Source organism: Crocodylus siamensis, chromosome 4 (assembly GCF_052110815.1).
Source record: "Crocodylus siamensis isolate JL-2025a chromosome 4, ASM5211081v1, whole genome shotgun sequence".
NCBI lineage: Eukaryota > Metazoa > Chordata > Crocodylia > Crocodylidae > Crocodylus > Crocodylus siamensis.
Genome location: NC_143398.1, coordinates 238,784,927 through 238,801,654, shown reverse-complemented (window position 1 = coordinate 238,801,654; position 16,728 = coordinate 238,784,927). Strand labels below are relative to the sequence as shown.

Sequence of the window (16,728 nt, the reverse complement as noted above, 5' to 3'; positions counted from 1 at the left end):
TTTCCTCATTACTCGGTAGGGCTGAATATTCCCTGGGTATCCTGGAAGGGCAGATTTCACCAATCCTAAATCACCACAGACAGGTAGCATTCATTTATATCTCAGTGAACAAACATGTATTCACAAGTGTCCTATTCTACCATTGCCTCACTTGGGAACTAAACTTAGTATCAGCAAAGAAGCATCGATTTGTTTCCTAGCCAACCTGCTCCCCTTCACTACTCACGACAAATCGTTTGCTTGAAACAAACTCGAGGAAAGAAAAAAAAAAAATCTAAAAATTTTTTTATAGCTCTGTTCCACAGCTGAGTTTCTTCTGATTGAGCTTCCACATCCCACAGTGGAACGACAAGACGCTGCTGCTGCTCTTGCTGGCTGGGCAACCTGGGCCAGGGATGCCCTATGAGACCAAGGACCGCACCGCACGGAGGCAACAAGTGGTCTGCCTCATGGGTCTTCTATTTTATTTCTGCGGCCTTCTTGTTCTCCCACGGTTCCTACCCTATCACTTTACCTAAGCTGAACTATACTGACCCACTCTCTTTCAAGCCCTTCTCTAGAATTCCTTAAATGATAAAGCAGAAATATTATGACAGTGGTTACTGCTCAAGATTTTTCACGCAAGGGCCCTGATTAAGAGGGTCCCATGTGTACCAGTACCATCTAGAGCTGGCTCTGCCACTGGCACTCATTAATTCCCTGGCCAGCCCTCTCAATAGAGATGCTCAGAAACAGGGTGTTCTTGGAGGGCCACCAACCCTCACGTCCCCGAAGGGCATCCCTGCAGAGCAGCCGTTGCATCTGATCAGTGAAGACAACCGGGGACTCCAGGCCCCGGTGCTGGCTCATTTACCTAAACCATTAGTTTCATTTGGAGGAGGAAGGGGAGGAATCTAGAACCAGCAAGATTTTATGACAAAAATAAAATGTGCTTACTTGTCCTTGGGATCTTCAAAACCCTGAAAGAAAGCAAAATGAGATGTAACAGTTAGGAAAAGATGGCCTTGGGCACAGAGGAGAATTGTAAAAGATGGCAATTCATAGAGAAGCTTTCACAGTATTCATTTGCTACATGCTGATGGAGAGCCTTGCCGAGCCAAAGCAATACTCCATGTCCATATAACATTAAATCAGAGAGACTGAGCAGAACAGTTTTATATAAATAAGTGGTCTTGAGATAAATATGTGGAAGTTAAAGGAATAGCTTCTGCCCCTTCAGTTGACTTCTGTCATGCATTATTTGCCGTGACTTTACAAAGAGGTGACGGATACAAGTGATGCAACAGAAAACTACTGACTATGTGTACCGGAGGCAAAATTCAACTCGACAGCAGTCAATGGACATGCATCTACCCCCAGCCAAGTCTGAGCTCAACTCGTGCCTGCCTTCAACCACAAGGGAGCATATTTTCATGTCCGTTTCTTCCTCAATATTTAGCAAGTCTTTGTTCTGAATGCATTTGGTTTCTTAGAGCCATTTCTTCTTGTAGCCCCAAGGTTTCAGACGTGCTCAAGATTTAGCCAATTCACACAGATTCGCAGAAGTTTAGGGCTGGAAGGGACCGCATGAGATCACTGGGTTCAGCCCCCGTGCTCTGGGCAGGAAAGACTAGTGGAGCCGAGTTAAGCCAGGTCTTGTAACATTTCCATTCTTCTCACCTTGCCAAGTATTTTATGCAACCAAAGTTTCTACAACAATCACAAGCCATGGGAAACGGTCAGGTCAGATTTTAACAAGGTATTTAGGTGCCTAATTTCCACCGACTTCAATGGGAACCTAGCAGATAGCTGCTATTAGAAATGTGCTCTTGAATGAGGATTCAGGTAACACAGCTCTGCCCTGTTTTGAATCCCTCTTTTCTATTCCCACAAGAAAAACACATTTTTACCAGTGCAGATGCGGCAGTTCCTTGGATTTCGGCTTTAATTTAAAATTCAGCATTTCCTTCAGGGTCATTTGAGTTTATTGAATAAACTGTTCAAGCATTTACAAAATCAACATGACTTGAGGGTGATCCAAAAGGTCCCCGAAGGGTAAAACCCCCACTCATTTACACATAGCTTGAAGTGTTTATTAAACACAGGTGATAGATCAAATGGCTCCATAAATACAGGCTTGATATAAAGTGGACAAAAATCTGCCTCCAGCCCTAACTGCAGTCAACAGAAACTGGGCCTATATACAAGGGACAAAGATCTGTACATCGTATTAAACATTTCTAGGAAGCATAGTTAAGACAGATGCAGGGTTTCTATGTTCTCCCTTCCCAATTGCTCCAGATCTCACTTTACTTTGCAAGTAAAATGATGCTATTCCAGCTGCTAGAATGACAATCTCTGCCTGAATGCAAAGAATTAACATGGGTCCGTTCCTGATTGTGCATTATCATCAGTAATCCAATCTGTTAGCTAAATTTTACCCCAGCTGCATTTACTTAATGCCATTGGAGACAATGACATTGTCCAGTTCTTAGCAAGGGGAGAATCTGGCCTTGCATCAATAATTTAACAATCTGGTGATACTGCGAACGGCAGAACAGAATCTAGAACACTTACTGAGCCACACAAAAAGGAGAAAAGTGTGTTTTTGTCAAGTCACCAGGCACAACCATTTGGTCTACTGCAGTGGTTGTCAATCTGCAGTCCATGAACCCCTTGGGGTCCAGTATCTAAGGGGTCTCTGAAAGATACCTCTGATCAACCAAAAGTGTCTGAATACCCACGCTTACAATTCAAAGGGGTTTGCACCTCCATTCAAAATTTGTGAGGGGTCCGCAAATGAAAAAAAGTTGAAAACCACTGGGTCTATTGCATAAGAAAGGATAATTTCTACACAGCTACTTTCAGATTAACGCCTCACTTTAAAATAGAAACCTGCAGCTTCGACACAGCCATTCAGGAATGCAGATAAAGAACCTCTTGTTCCCATGCACTTCACTGCTAACCACCAGCAGATTAATTTCAAGTGGAAAGAAAGGTACAATAATGATTTAAAACTAGTACGTCCAGTTAACCAAGCCAAAGAATACTGCATGTGCTTTTGATTTAATGTTAAATAGAGACTCAAACATCACTCAGAAATTTGTTTTGCTTAAATCATTTGACAGCTGTCAAAGTCACTGGAAGGTTTTTTGTTTCTTGGTTTTGTTTTTAACCCTCTGAGCAATTCCACAACACGCCAGAAGCAACAGCGCACTGATTAATCACGTAGAAAAAATGCTCACTAATTTGTCTGGTGTCACAACCAGTTGTGTTGGAAGGAAAAAAAAGAAATCTGAATGTGAATACCTTTCATCCAGCCAACAGGGGGTGGAGAAAATGTGAAAATACAGGCTTGCTGAATGTCCAGCTTGGGTTTTCAAAGCAAGGTATACAAGTACTAGACCACTCTAGGCGCAGACAACCTGATTTTCAAGGGCCGCAGAACATCCACGGTTCGCACTGAAATCCTGAGCCTAACGATTCATTGTGAATTAGAATTAGACACCCATTTCAGAGCGCTCTCAAAAATGAGTGCACCTCACTTTTCACGAGTGTGAAAAGTCAGATAAACTTTTCACAGGTAAGCATATCTGGCAGTTTTGATTGTGCTCAGATTCCACCCACCCTGCCCCCCACAAGCAAACCCATATTTGAAAATTTAGCCCTAAAATTATGTATAAACATAGTTCATACAAGTTACCTATTTAAAATGCTAAAAAAAACCCAAACCCTTTCTAGAAACACAGGAAATGTTTACTGAGAGACCTCCATGCTTGCAGTTCAATTTATCCTGGTTGCCCAAAATGAAAAAATATATTTTTGCTCTCTGATACATACATTATCCTCATTTTCTTTTATGGCTCTTCACCTAATGCAATTAAATACTTAAGTCCAACTTGAACTTTAATGAAAGGGAAGCAGTTTAAAATTAAATTTAGTGGAAAACTCTTTAGCTAAGCAAATTAAATGATTCACTTCAAAACATTCCCATTTCAGATGAACCATTGTTTTCTTATTATGTAAAAGAGTCTGTAGGCTAGTTTAAAGTATTCAAGAGTCAATTATAGGAAATCTTCCTTATTTACAGAAAAGCACTTCTTTGGGATACGGAAAGTAAGGTTTGGGGATTTGACACCACAATCTGAGAGTAGCTTCCCATAAACATGTCCTCAAGTAGATCCTCTCCAAGCACTTAGCAGAAGAGCATGATGTTTGCAATTTGCCATACACTCTACACACATATTTTGGTCTCAGGGTACATATATATATATTTGTATTACACCCAACAAAAGAAATTGCATGTCTTTCGGGGCTACTCTCAAATAAACAGAGGCAGGAAGTATATATTTAATGATAAAGAGGTACAGATTAGCTAGTAGGATTTTCTGGGCAGATTTCACTTTAATCAATGCCCTTCAATTGACTGGATGTGAGCAGTGGTGACAATAATGTCTCTCCTATCCTCTGACGGCAACCCACTATAGTTTGTTTGCTTCTCAAGGACTGAAATGCTCTGGTTTAAACAGAAGTCAAGATCGGCTAGCTGGGAGAATTTAAAGGTCTGGCTCATACTCCAGGACAGACTAAATGATCTCAGGGTCCCTTCTAGCCTTAACCTCTGTAAAATCTATCTGAACATTACAAATCCCAGCCAGCAAGTGACATGTATTCCTCAGTTTTTCCACCACGTTTATTGTCATAACATCTGTGCATCTCAGATGCAAGTTACATATTTCTTAACTCTTTACATGCAGGACTGCTGGAAGGCACCAATCCAGATCAGGGCTCCTACTGGATTAAAATCACAGAAAAGTAGGGCTAGAAGGGGCAAGAGGCAGGATCATCCCTATCTAAACTATCACATACAAAATCTTTGTCTAACCTATTAGCGAAACTACATTCAACCCTGTTACACAACCAAAAGATGTAGCACCTCGACCTGCCACAGGTGATGGTGATGAAGCGAGTGTCGCCACACTCATGTCAGAGGCACAAGGGCGAGAAAGCCAGCAACAAGTTGAATGGTCAAGGTCAGTAAGACCTTGTGCAGACGAAGGAAAGCCATAAGGGTATTCATAGAGGATGTAGTTGGCCATCTGAGCTTGAGCACCACAGCTGCAACCAGTGTTGCTGGAGACGTGTAAAGAGTGCATGCTTGCCCTAAATGCTCCAAAACCTACTCTGAGACTCTTAAGAGCAGTCTAGGCCCTGCAGAGCAACTACCAGCCTGAGGGGCAGAAGCTGGTATTGAGGATGAAGTTCTCCAGCTGCAGTTCTTGGGCAGCACATGGCCTGCTCCAGTGATGGGAGGTCCATGCTGCGGGTGACATGCCATCCGTAGATTTGATGAGCATATTGGTCTAAGTGGAGAATGGGTTCCAAGACTTCAGGTGATGGTGGGTTTTCTGGCTTGCAACTACTAGGCTGGAGGTGCCAAGATTGGTCTGGACTTGGGCTTTGAGGCCTAGGGCCAGGGTGGCAGCTTGTCTATGGATTCATTAATAGATTCATAGATTGTCAGGGGCTGGAAGGGACCTTGCAGGTCATCGGGTCCAGCCCCAACAGGGATGTCGAAGGGTAGAAGGCCCGAGAGGACTGGTAAACAGCCAACAGGAGTTGGCATAAGGCATCTAGTGATGGTTCTCAAGATACTGTTAAGGGTGGAGTCCACTAGCTTAGGGTGCATGCTCCCACCCCATGCTGGTGCACAGTACTCAGCAGGAGCATACACAAGTGCCAAAGCGGAGGCACGAAGCATTTGGAAACTTCCACCCCAGGTGGTGCCAGCAAGGCAATGGATGAGAGCTCCTCTGCTGTTAACCTTAACCTGGACCCCTTCAAGATGCCGGCGGTAGGTAAGGGTCTGGTCCTGGGTAGATTGTGGCAACCTTATCTTGGTCTACCCTGTCAATGCCTCTGTGAGGGAAGCTCATGCTGCACTTCCGTTGCTGCCGCAGGTAAAGCAGGGGGACAACAGTGGCCAGTATTAGGCACTGTATGAAAGTGTAGGTGGACACAGTATCTGCCAAGAAGAAACAAGCTGCATGTAGTGAGTGTGACAAGTCATAACAAAAAAAGGGGAAGAGACAGGTACCATATCGGACTGTTCTCCCCAGCTGCTGTACTGCATCTAAACAACGGTGGACCTAAATCAAACTCGGGACTAAGCACAGCCTCACATTTATTCTTTTAGAAGATCACCCCAAACAGGCTCTGATAGGCAGACAGCCACACACAAATCATTTGTTATACAAATGCACTCAACTGAGAAAGTGAGTGAAGAGCTGTTGCAAGTGCTTGGCTTCTATAGAAGACCAGGGTTCGTCTGATCTATGCAGCTGGTTCTGGGTCTTCTCACATTGCCTTTGGTTGGAAAATGTGATTTCTTTTGTCTGGAGAGACTGAAGGACTATCTGTTTAGACACCGTCTTTTCATTCCAGGTGCAAGTCAATGAGGAACCTCATAATATTTGGAGTACTGAATGGCCTGGGATCCAAATATTTTAAAGGTCATGCTTTTTAAATCTGAGCATGGCAACAAAAAGCCCTCAGGCATTCTACTGGCAGTGTTTGGAAACTAGGATTAAGGGAGATTTTTAGGACTGATGGGGATTCCTCTGTTTAAGCAGCCTCAAGATGTGCCCTAGGGATGTTGGTTAATGCCTCAAAATCTCTTCAGTTAAGACAAAAAATATTGTTTAATTTTATGATGAAAACAGTAAACTTGGATGCTTAATGTGATCTCCATTGACATCATAGCTCAAGTTGCTACATAAGGATCTGGCTATACAAGTAATTTCAGACCTGCTCTGCTTTTCTTGGCTTGATGGCTGTGCCAGTCATATACTGGTCTGAGACAAAGCAGCACCACCTGGGTATAAAGGATGAGGTACCCTAGGAAGCTGAACTTCTGTGATGCCACCACCTACATCAACCGTGTCTGCTGCCAGAGGGGTTACAACAGCAGTCAACACAAGGACGGGGAAGTCAGGATTTCTTGGGAAGTAAAGGACAGCTCTAGAATAGAGGTGACAGAACAGATCTTATTCAGGGTATGAATCCTTTAGCCCTGTCTTAAAGCACATCTAAGACAAGGACTGAATTACAATGCATTCACTACTGAAGTCATTAATGAAGAACTGATTCATGTCTCCTGTGCAGTGTTTTAAACCCTGTTTTAAGTATTCCCAGTGCTGGAGTGTCTACCAATTCCCACAGAAGACTACATTATTGCACTAACTGTAATTGTATAATAATAAAATTTGATAACTATTCTAAAACTAAAAATATTCCGTTACCTGATTCCAGGACTAGCTGAACTGGCAGCAAACCCCCAAAACAATAGTTCTTAATAGCAGACGGATTAGAAGATCTAAGAGGTCTGTCTTTACTTTTACATCTGCATGATCCTAGACACTCAAGATATTACGATATACTTTTATGAAGTGACATGGCTTTGGATTCGCAAGCAGTTATTTTATATAATAGCCCTTGGAAGAAACTGAAGTGCGAGAGAGAAAGAACAAATTAGTATTATTCCCTAAAAATGTTCATGGCATAAGATGTACTAACAGTTTATCCAAGGACATCACAAGATATGTCTGGATAGCCATCTCAGGATTGCAACACCGAATCAATGACAGGAAAGCAGCAGTGCATCAGACGTTCACTTACCCCTGATTAGAGGGGTGATGTGTGCTTTTGCCAATCCCAGAATATTTCTGGTTTGGGACAAATGCAGATACTACTCACCCAGGAACAAATGCAACATCTGTTCCTAGCCTCTGTTCCAAAATTTTATTTTCTTAGATGGATTTCTATGAATACCTATTGCTTTAACATAGGGGGGCAATTATTTCAGGCGGGGGGGGCCGCTTCCTGAGTTTTGGTAAGCCATCGAAGGCCACATGACAGGCAGCCAGGGGCAGATAAATATTAATTTTGTAAATTTTTTAGGGTCCCTGCGGGCCGGATAGAATGGTCTGGTGGGCCACATCCGGCCCACAGGCCACATTTTGCCCATGCATGGTCTAGCTGCTTTTAAGAATGGCAGTAACTGTTATTCCCTGGATTTTGACTGAAAAAGCACTACAGTATCACCTTTGTGTATTTCCACCAACAGACACTGCCCTTGGGAAGAGAAGTAGCCGGGGTACATTGGGCCAATGAGAGCACCTTAGCCCAGATCACCGTGCCTGGGGAAAGTGTTGGCGGTAAGGATGGTTTTGGGATCTCACTTTTCCTGCTTCAGCCAGGGTTGGAGTCAGACTCTTGGAGCAGGCTGTACATTGAAGGGAAGGGTGACTCTGTTCTTATCCCTCTCTGGTTTTGGCAATCTATTGTTTGCAGGAAGAGAGTAAGTGGGAGACCCCTAGAAGTGGGTGAGGGAAAAGTGCCTTTTGGAGTCAGCTTAGAGCAGCAGGAAAAGATGAGGCCCTTTGACGCCAAGCAGCACCTCAAGGAACCTCAGCTTCTCCGCTCTGTGATACTCTTCTGCTAGGTAGCCTTCATAGGAGGGCTCTGCTCAAACCTACCCTTTAGATCGGGGCGGGCAATTATTTTGAGCAGAGGGCCGCTTACCCTGTTTTGGCAGGCTGTTGAGGGCCGCATGGATAGCCCCACCCCCAGTCACCATCTTGGGACCAATGTCCCAGGGCCAGCACTGGTGGGCCCAAAGCGGGGCGCAGGCTGGCAGGGGTCCGTGGAGCTGGGCTGTGCTGCACCAGCAGGGAGAGGGGAGCTGGCCTGGCTCCACAGCCCCGGCCAGCTGGGACCCTGCACTCCTGCCACCCTGCTCTGGGCCCCGCCGGCACTGGCCCCAGGACACCGATGCGGGGCCTGTACTCCCACTGGCTCCCCGCCCGCTCACACCCAGTGCCCCCCAGCCCCATGGTACAGGTGGGGGGCAGTGCACAGCCCTGACCCCCTGCTCGCCAGTGGGGAAGAAGCTGTTGCTGAGTGTGGGGAAAAGTGGCCCCTCGCCTACCCCATGGCTGGCACTCCCTTCTGCAAGCGCTCGCAGCCCACGCGGGGCTGTCTGGAGCAGGCAGGCTGTGAGTGGCTGCAGCACTGGCCATGGGGCAGGCGAGGGGCCACTTTTCCCCGTGCTCAGCACCAGCTTGGCAGTGGGGCCAGGTTACAAGGTGGTGCTGAGTGCAAGGGGGTGGGTAGAGAAAGCACCCCCTCCCCACCCCATGCCCGGCGTCCCGCGCTGCAGCTGCTCACAGCCTGCCTGGGGCTGCCTGCTCTGGACAGCCCTGTGCGAGCTGCGAGCGCCTGCAGTGCAGGGTGCCGGGCATGGGGTGGGCGAGGGGCCACTTTTCTCTGCACAGGGAAGGAGCCCAGGGAAAAGCTGACCACAGGGGGAAAAGCGGCCCCTCCCCTGCCCGGTGCCCCAAGCTGCAAGCACTTGCAGCCTGCGTGGGGCGGTCTGGAGTGGGCACAGGCAGCCCCACACAGGCTGCAAGCAGCTGCAGCACAGGACACCGGGCATGGGTGGGGAGGGGCCGCTTCCCTCCCTACACTCCTTCCTTGCCTGGGGTCTCCCCCCACTTACCTGAGCTTCCCACGGGGCAGTCACATGCTCCTGGCCCAGAAACCCCAGCTGGGGCTTCCAGCTGTGGGGTGGAGCTGGGGGGCCCTGATGTTGCTGGAGCCTACCAGGCTTCCCTTGGGTCCTACTGCCCGTGGTTCATGTCATTTTTGACAGGAGCCAAGGGCAGAGAAATAATAATTTTTCAAATTGTTTTTAGGGGCCCCGTGAGCCAGACAGAATGGCATCATGGGCTGGATGCAGCCCGTGGGCTGTATTTTGCCCATCCCTGCTTTAGCAGCTCAAATAGTTCAAGTCTCCCTTCTTACTTTATAAATGAAGTAAGTTCCTCTGCAGATGAACATCAATATGGATTTAAAGAAAATAATAAAAGCATTTGTGGAAATCATCAAAAAGCAGATCAGTATTCCATAATGTTTCAGCCAGGGCTTTTTAAAATAATAGTGGTACTTTGAGATCGTGCATTGCAATTACTAAGCTATTGTACATGTAAGGAGAAAATGCTGAATAGGCTTACAGTGGCCTTTTCACTTGTCATTTAGCTACAGAAATAAGGCAGCCTCTGTGCAAAAGGAGCTGATGGACAGTCCACTTCCCTCCTAATATGAAAGTGTGCACCTTCATTGGCAGGTTGAGCAAAGTATACAAGTCATGAGTTGGAACGAAGAATGGATTGCCTTCTTTCATCTGATAAAATTGTAGGTGAGCTATGTTAGAATTTCCAAAGGATATTAAACAAAACAGCATTTGGCTACATAAATAAAGAATGAACAAAGGGGAAGAAGGAGGATGTTATGCAGTAAAAATCAGGGCAGGTAGGCACAGACAAAACACTCCATGAATACTTCACAGTTTTCAAAAAGGGAGGGGGATGATGAGCACAGTGGCAAAGGCAGGATGTCTAGTGGGAGTTAGAGTATAGAAGTGGAAATAACCACATCGCAGGTGGGAACGTTCAGTCGAGAGTCCTAGATGATCTCCATCCTAGATTTCTGAACAAGCTGGCACATGAATATGCAACTCTGGTTGCAATGCTTTGAAATGAATCTGTCAAGTTGGGGATTGTACCCTATAACTAGGCACTGGCAAGCTGGTGCTAGACCAGTTTATGAAAGAACGGCATGATCCCTGTAACAGTAGGGGACCTGACTCGATGACCCAGAAGTCCCTTCCAGGCCCACATTCCTGAAGGAGAACTGGCAGTGCCCACATCCTGTGTTTGGCCAGAGGGCTTGGTTTCCCAACGCTGTCAATCAGTGCTTTTGACAGGCAGTAGAAAAGTGGCACACTCTACTTTATTGCTCTCCTAAAAAGGAGTCAGCGCAGCACAGTTTCATAGATGTTAGGGTCAGAAGGGACCTCAGTAGGTCATTGAGTCCGACCCCCTGCCCTGGGTAGGAAAGAGCGCTGGGGCCAGATGACCCCAGCCAGGTGCTTGTCCAGCCTCCCCTTGAAGACCCCCAGGGCACCACCTCCCCTGAAGCCCGTTCCAGATTCTGGCAACCCTTGCTGTGAAGAAGTTGTTTCTAATGTCCAACCTAAATCTGCTCTCCGTCAATGTGTGGCCGTTGTTCCTGGTTACTCCAGGGGGTGCCCTAGTAAATGGAGCATCTCCTATTCCCTGCCGCCCGCCCCTGATGAATTTATAGGCAGCCACAAGATCCCCTCTCGGCCTTCTCTTGCGGAGGCTGAAGAGATCCAGGTCCCTCAGTCTCTCCTCGCGGGGCCTTGCCTGCAGGCCTCTGACCATACGCGTGACCTCCTTTGAACCCTCTCACAATTCTCCGCATCCCTCTTGAAGCACGGCGCCCAAAACTGGACACAGTAGTCCAACTGCGGCCTGACCAGTGCTGCGTAGAGGGGGAGCATCACCTCCCTGGACCTGTTCGTCATGCACCTGCTAGTGCACGACAGAGTGAGGTCAGCCTCGTTGATCTCTTCGTCACGTTGACGACTCGTGTTCATCTTGGAGTCAACAGTGACTCCGACATCCCTTTCCGCCGCTGTGTTGCTGAGAAGGTCACCCCCCCCCCACCCCCGCCTGGAAGTGTGCTGGGGGCTCTTTTTGCCCAGGTGCAGCACTTCGCACTTCTCTTTGTTGAACTGCATCCTGTTTTGTTCTGCTCATTTTTCCAACCTGTCCAGCTCCGCCTGGATCCGTTCCCTACCCTCTGGTGTGTTCACTTTGCCCCCATAATTTGGTATCATCTGTGAACTTGGACAGGGTGCTCTCCACGCCCTCGTCCAAGTCACCGATGAAGACACTGAACAGCACCGGTGCAAGGACCGAGCCGGGGACCCCACTGCCCACATCGGTCCAGGCCAATATCGACCCGTGCACCACCACTCTCTGGGTGCGACCGCTAAGCCAATTTGCCACCACCTGGCCCCGTAATCATCTGCATCACCGCCTCCCAATTTATTTACAAGAACAGAATGAGATACCGTATCGAAGGCCTTCTTAAAGTCTAGATAGACGACATCTACCGCGACTCCTGCGTCTAAGCATTTTGTGACCTGGTCATAAGACGAAACAAGGTTAGTCAGGCAGGATCTACCTGCAGTGAACCTGTGCTGATTTCCTTTTTTCCTTTCAGCATTACTTCCCCTGCTGAGCTCCCACAAATGTGATCCTTAATGATTTTTTCCAGAGTTTTCCCAAGGATAGAGGTGAGACTAACTGACCTATAGTTTCCCGGTTCCTCCCTCCTCCCGTTCTTGAAAATGGGGACCACGCTGGCTCTTTTCCAGTCCTCTGGCACCTGCCTGGAGCGCCATGAGTGCTCAGACAGCCATGCCGGCGGATCTGCTGTGACACCGGCCAGTTCCTGCAGCACCCTTGGATGACGCTCATCCGGGCCCGCTGATTTGAACACATCCAGCCCCTCGAGTGCCCCTTCACTAAGTCTGTGCTAACAGTCAGTGGGCTGGTGTCCCTGCTGTGTCTATGTACGGCCCAATTGGGAGATTTGTCTTGGTCTGTGTCTAGAAATTCAGATGCGACAAACTCATGGAAGAGCTCAGTTTTGTCCCCCCTCTCTGTCACCAATTGCCCTAGTTTGTCCTGTACCACCCTGTGCCTATAATTTGCTCCCTATATACCTGAAAAAGGACTTTTAGCATGCCTAATCTCTGGCTGCCGGGTGAATCTAGCCAGGCTGCTGGATCGATCTGGCCCCATGACAGATCTGCGTTCTGAAAAACGAAATTTTTCACTGAAAAAATATCTCTCTTGCCGAGACAGTTATGAAGACAACCTGCCAAACGTGAGTCACTAGGGCTCTCTTTCAGCCCAAGGCAACACCTCTGCAGAGTGTGAGCTACGTGCATGCTTAATTTTGCAGGGATTTGCAACTCATTTCCCATCATTTCAAGGCCGCATTCTGAAGCAAAACAGGTATAAAATGGTAGGTCTAATCTGTGCACAAAATTACCATAATTGGGATGGCAAATGGCAGAGAAAAAGGCAGACACATCAACGGTTTGGCAAATGCTCAGCATAATTCTCTGCCACCCTTAATTCTCTCCTCTCGACAGTAATCAACAATTTAATGTTATCTATTGTCAAATCACCTCAGAGTTGCAGTGCCAAAAACATGAGACACACGCTGAGCCCAATTTCTAAGTCAGCTCCACCCATTAAATGCCAGCCACAGCTGCTAAGCATCTGTGGGAAGCAGGTCAAACCTCCCAGAAGGTTCAACACCCTTAAGAGTCTAGCATTCAAATCCAACACCCCGCTGGAAAATAACTGGAATTCATTTCTACTTAAATGTCACAATTTTACCCTGATTTAGTCCCTGTGTAAAGTTCCTGCTGACATCAGTGTGTGTCCAGACGAGCGCGGCCGCATGGTACGCAGCACTGCAGACACCCCCGCAGTGCCACGTACTTGGATACCTAGGGTCAAAAAACCCACATAAAAAAAAAAAAAAAAAAAGGTGGAGCAGTGCACGTAGCAGCAGCATGTGCCACTCAAAACCGGAGCTGGGCTGGTCGGAGCCACGCTCTGGCCGCTGGCCAGGCTCTGGGCAGCAGGATTGCTGCTGCTGCAGCACCAGGAGACCCCCAGGATGCCAGGTAAGGCGGCCAGGGGCAGCCCAGTGCTGGCCCCAGCCTCCCCTACCCTACCTGAGGTAACCTGGCATGTGCCAGAGGGCATGTGGCACAGGCGTTTCCCAGGGACAACCAGCGGCGGCACAAGGTGTGCTGCTGCTAGTTGTCCCCAGGGGACCAAATGTCCACAGCCATGTGGATGTGGCCCAGAAGTTTTTCTGAGTATGAACAGGTCAAGCTTTTGATGCATTCTGTAAATACTAGTTTTAGCAATGCTGTTGTGGGATACTGAGCATTTTACGCCAGGTTTGTTTAACAGGTAAAATGATTTGGAGCCATGAAGCAGCCTTCCTGTACTCCCAAGATTTCCAAGCAAAAACAAGAATGGATAGATCCTTTCCCGCAAACATTTAATAGAAGCAGGATGTTAGCTGTCGTGGTTCCCCTGATTTAGCTTTGGCAGGTTCGTGTTAGGTCTGTGTTGTGTCAGGGTTGACAGTAGTTTTATGCAGAGTTTAGATTATGGATTATATAGGATGGTTTGGATAGGGATGATCCTGCCTCACTAGAGATCCCTTCCAGCCCTTCTCTATGATTCTGTGAAACATGTAATGCCCTGAAGTACATAATCTACGAAAAGCAGATCCAGAGCATCGGTTTCTGCATATTAAATATATGCAAAAGGAAGACTGCTTTTTAATTCTATTAAAAACAAAACAAAACAACCCCCCCCCCCCATAATTCAGGCTGATTACAGTGCTTCACCAACCGGAAAAAACAATTTTACATTTAAGACCCTTTTATACTATGATATGTTATCCCAGCTAACCTATATGGGATTAATTGTTTCTTTAAATGCCACTGCCATGAAGAATAACGTGGGTCACAGGTACTAGGCCACAGTCCACTCTCTGACATACTAATACCACTGTACTGGTGCAACTGGGAAGAGGTTCTCTCAAGGTATGCTAGCTTCCTAAAGAGCCATTTATAAAGACTAGAGCAATTAGCTCAGAGATTTCCTCTCCGTTTATACACCAGAGTGATAGTGTGCAATATAAGAACACAGAAAAATTAAGCTAAACTAGGCTGCCTAGTATTTTCCTACTATTACATTTAATCATATTACAAAAAGAGTTAAATGTTCTGAAATAAAACAGAGGGTCATGTTCCCCTTTCAGCTACCTCAGCCTAGCTCCACTCATGTCAGTGTGACTTCTTACAGGGTTTGATTAATGGATGATTGCTAGAGAAGACAGTAATGATGTATTTGACTCTAACAAGAGCTTTTACCAACAGAACAAATCCCCGTGCCTTCAATGAGGGTGCACTGGTGTGAGAGGAGAATTTGCCAAACTCCTTTTACACCTCTTTAAAATGAGTTATTGAAATAAAACCACTTGTGAGAATAATATGAGCATGAATGTATTCCTTTGAGCCCTCCACCTTCTCTCAGGGAAATTAAAATTATGGGAGAGTCTGCCATTTTAATGGCACTTTGGAAACAAGGTGTGTTGGGAATTGGCTGCGTTTTCTTGTGCAATATGCAGACAGCTGTTTGAGTAACCCTATCCGAGAAACAAGGTATTTTGTTTTATGGCTGAACTGCTACACAGCTGTGCAAGTGCTGTTTTACTGGGATATGAAATCCAAATCAAATATTTGGAAGTACACCTTGCTCTTGGATACATGGAAAAACCCAAATGCAAGCAGGAGAAGTCAAATGAGTATAACTAAGGGCAAAACATGTTGCTTTTTACCTTGTTATTCCCACCCACCCCAACACACATACTTTTTTTTTTTTTTTTTTTTTAAGTTTGCTACTCTAAACTTTTAGTAAACTCTTCTAAGTGGTCATGAAATCATATTGGGCTTTGTTTCAGTTATGTAGTAACACACTATTATTTCCAGAAGTAAACATAAAACTTGCACATAGCTAAATCAAAATTAAAATGAGATACCCTCATTTTTGTACAACCAATTTGTTCCCCATTCGCCTACAAAACCTAAATATCTACATATCTTATTTAGTTACATCTATAAAGGTGCATATCTATAAAGGTGCATCTCTACCCTGCCTTCTGAGTGATTTCAGACTAACATAGCTACCTCTCAAAACCCAAATAACCATAGCAGGACGTGATAGCACTGAGTCAACAGAACAGTAACTGTATTGAAGTAAACCTCTAAAGTCTGCCTCTCCAGGGCAATTCTGGCAAGATGCTGCATGTCTTCTGAGAAAACCCAACAGGCCAAGTTGGATATTAGGGGTGCTGCACACTTTCAGGACTTGCTCATCCCTTCCCTTTTGTAGAACGAGGCCTAGGACATCTTTAGAAGTTGAAGTTCTTGTTATGGAGCTATGGATCTGGGGTCTGCTTGCTATGAGCCCCATATGCAGGGTTGAAATCTGGAGCATGCAAGTCTTCCCACTCAGTTTGCTCAACTTTAACATCTCACCCACCCACGGATGTGCAAAAAAAAAAAAAAAGTGTGAAGTCTTGGTTTAAAAGCCACCCAAGTCATCACATGCCTGCTTCCCAGCTGAGCTCTGACAAAACCCAGGCTTTATATAGCTTTTGCACAATCCTGAGCTGAGCCAAATTAAATGCTTACATCGGCTGAACTGTGAATTTGTTATGGATGCACACACACGCTCACATCCACATGGCTTTCACTCCCAAACTTCTTAATGTGAAACTGTTTATCTAATGGAAGCAACAAAGGGGAACTGCTTGGACTTCAGAGACAGTGGGCAATCAGTCTGGCTTAGTCTTGCCTACAAGGGCTTAAAGGGACCCATCTCTAACTCAAGCACGACTTCTCCTGCTGCCAGTGAGAGGCAGTTTTACTTCAGGCAGTGTAAGAGAAACATAAGCACATGGCAGTCTTGGGAGTTGATGCCACCACTTCCACAGATGGCACAATGCACTTCATGCTGTTGGTTTCTAGAGGCTGAACAGACTTCTGCTTTGTCAAGTCCTAGCTCTCCAAGAGCCCTTAGGCTCTATCATATGATCTATTCAGGTGCAAACCCTGGTAGTCATACCATTGCCTCCCAAAATAATATTTGCCTTTTCCATTTATATTCCTTGACAATCTCCAATTCCCTTTTCTATATTCTAGACCAGGGGTTT

General features: G+C 46.2%; 1 protein-coding gene across 4 annotated transcripts in view; it reads right to left on the bottom strand.

Moving 5' to 3' along the window:
* The window catches only part of ADCY5 (adenylate cyclase 5), a 317,188-nt gene that overhangs the window by 36,109 nt on the left and 264,351 nt on the right, over positions 1-16,728 (bottom strand). For all 4 annotated transcript variants that reach the window (XM_090045991.1, XM_090045993.1, XM_090045992.1 and 1 more), the window contains exon 9: positions 937-959. In XM_090045991.1, the coding sequence (XP_089902117.1) occupies positions 937-959 (23 nt within the window). The remainder of the gene's footprint in view (positions 1-936; positions 960-16,728) is intronic.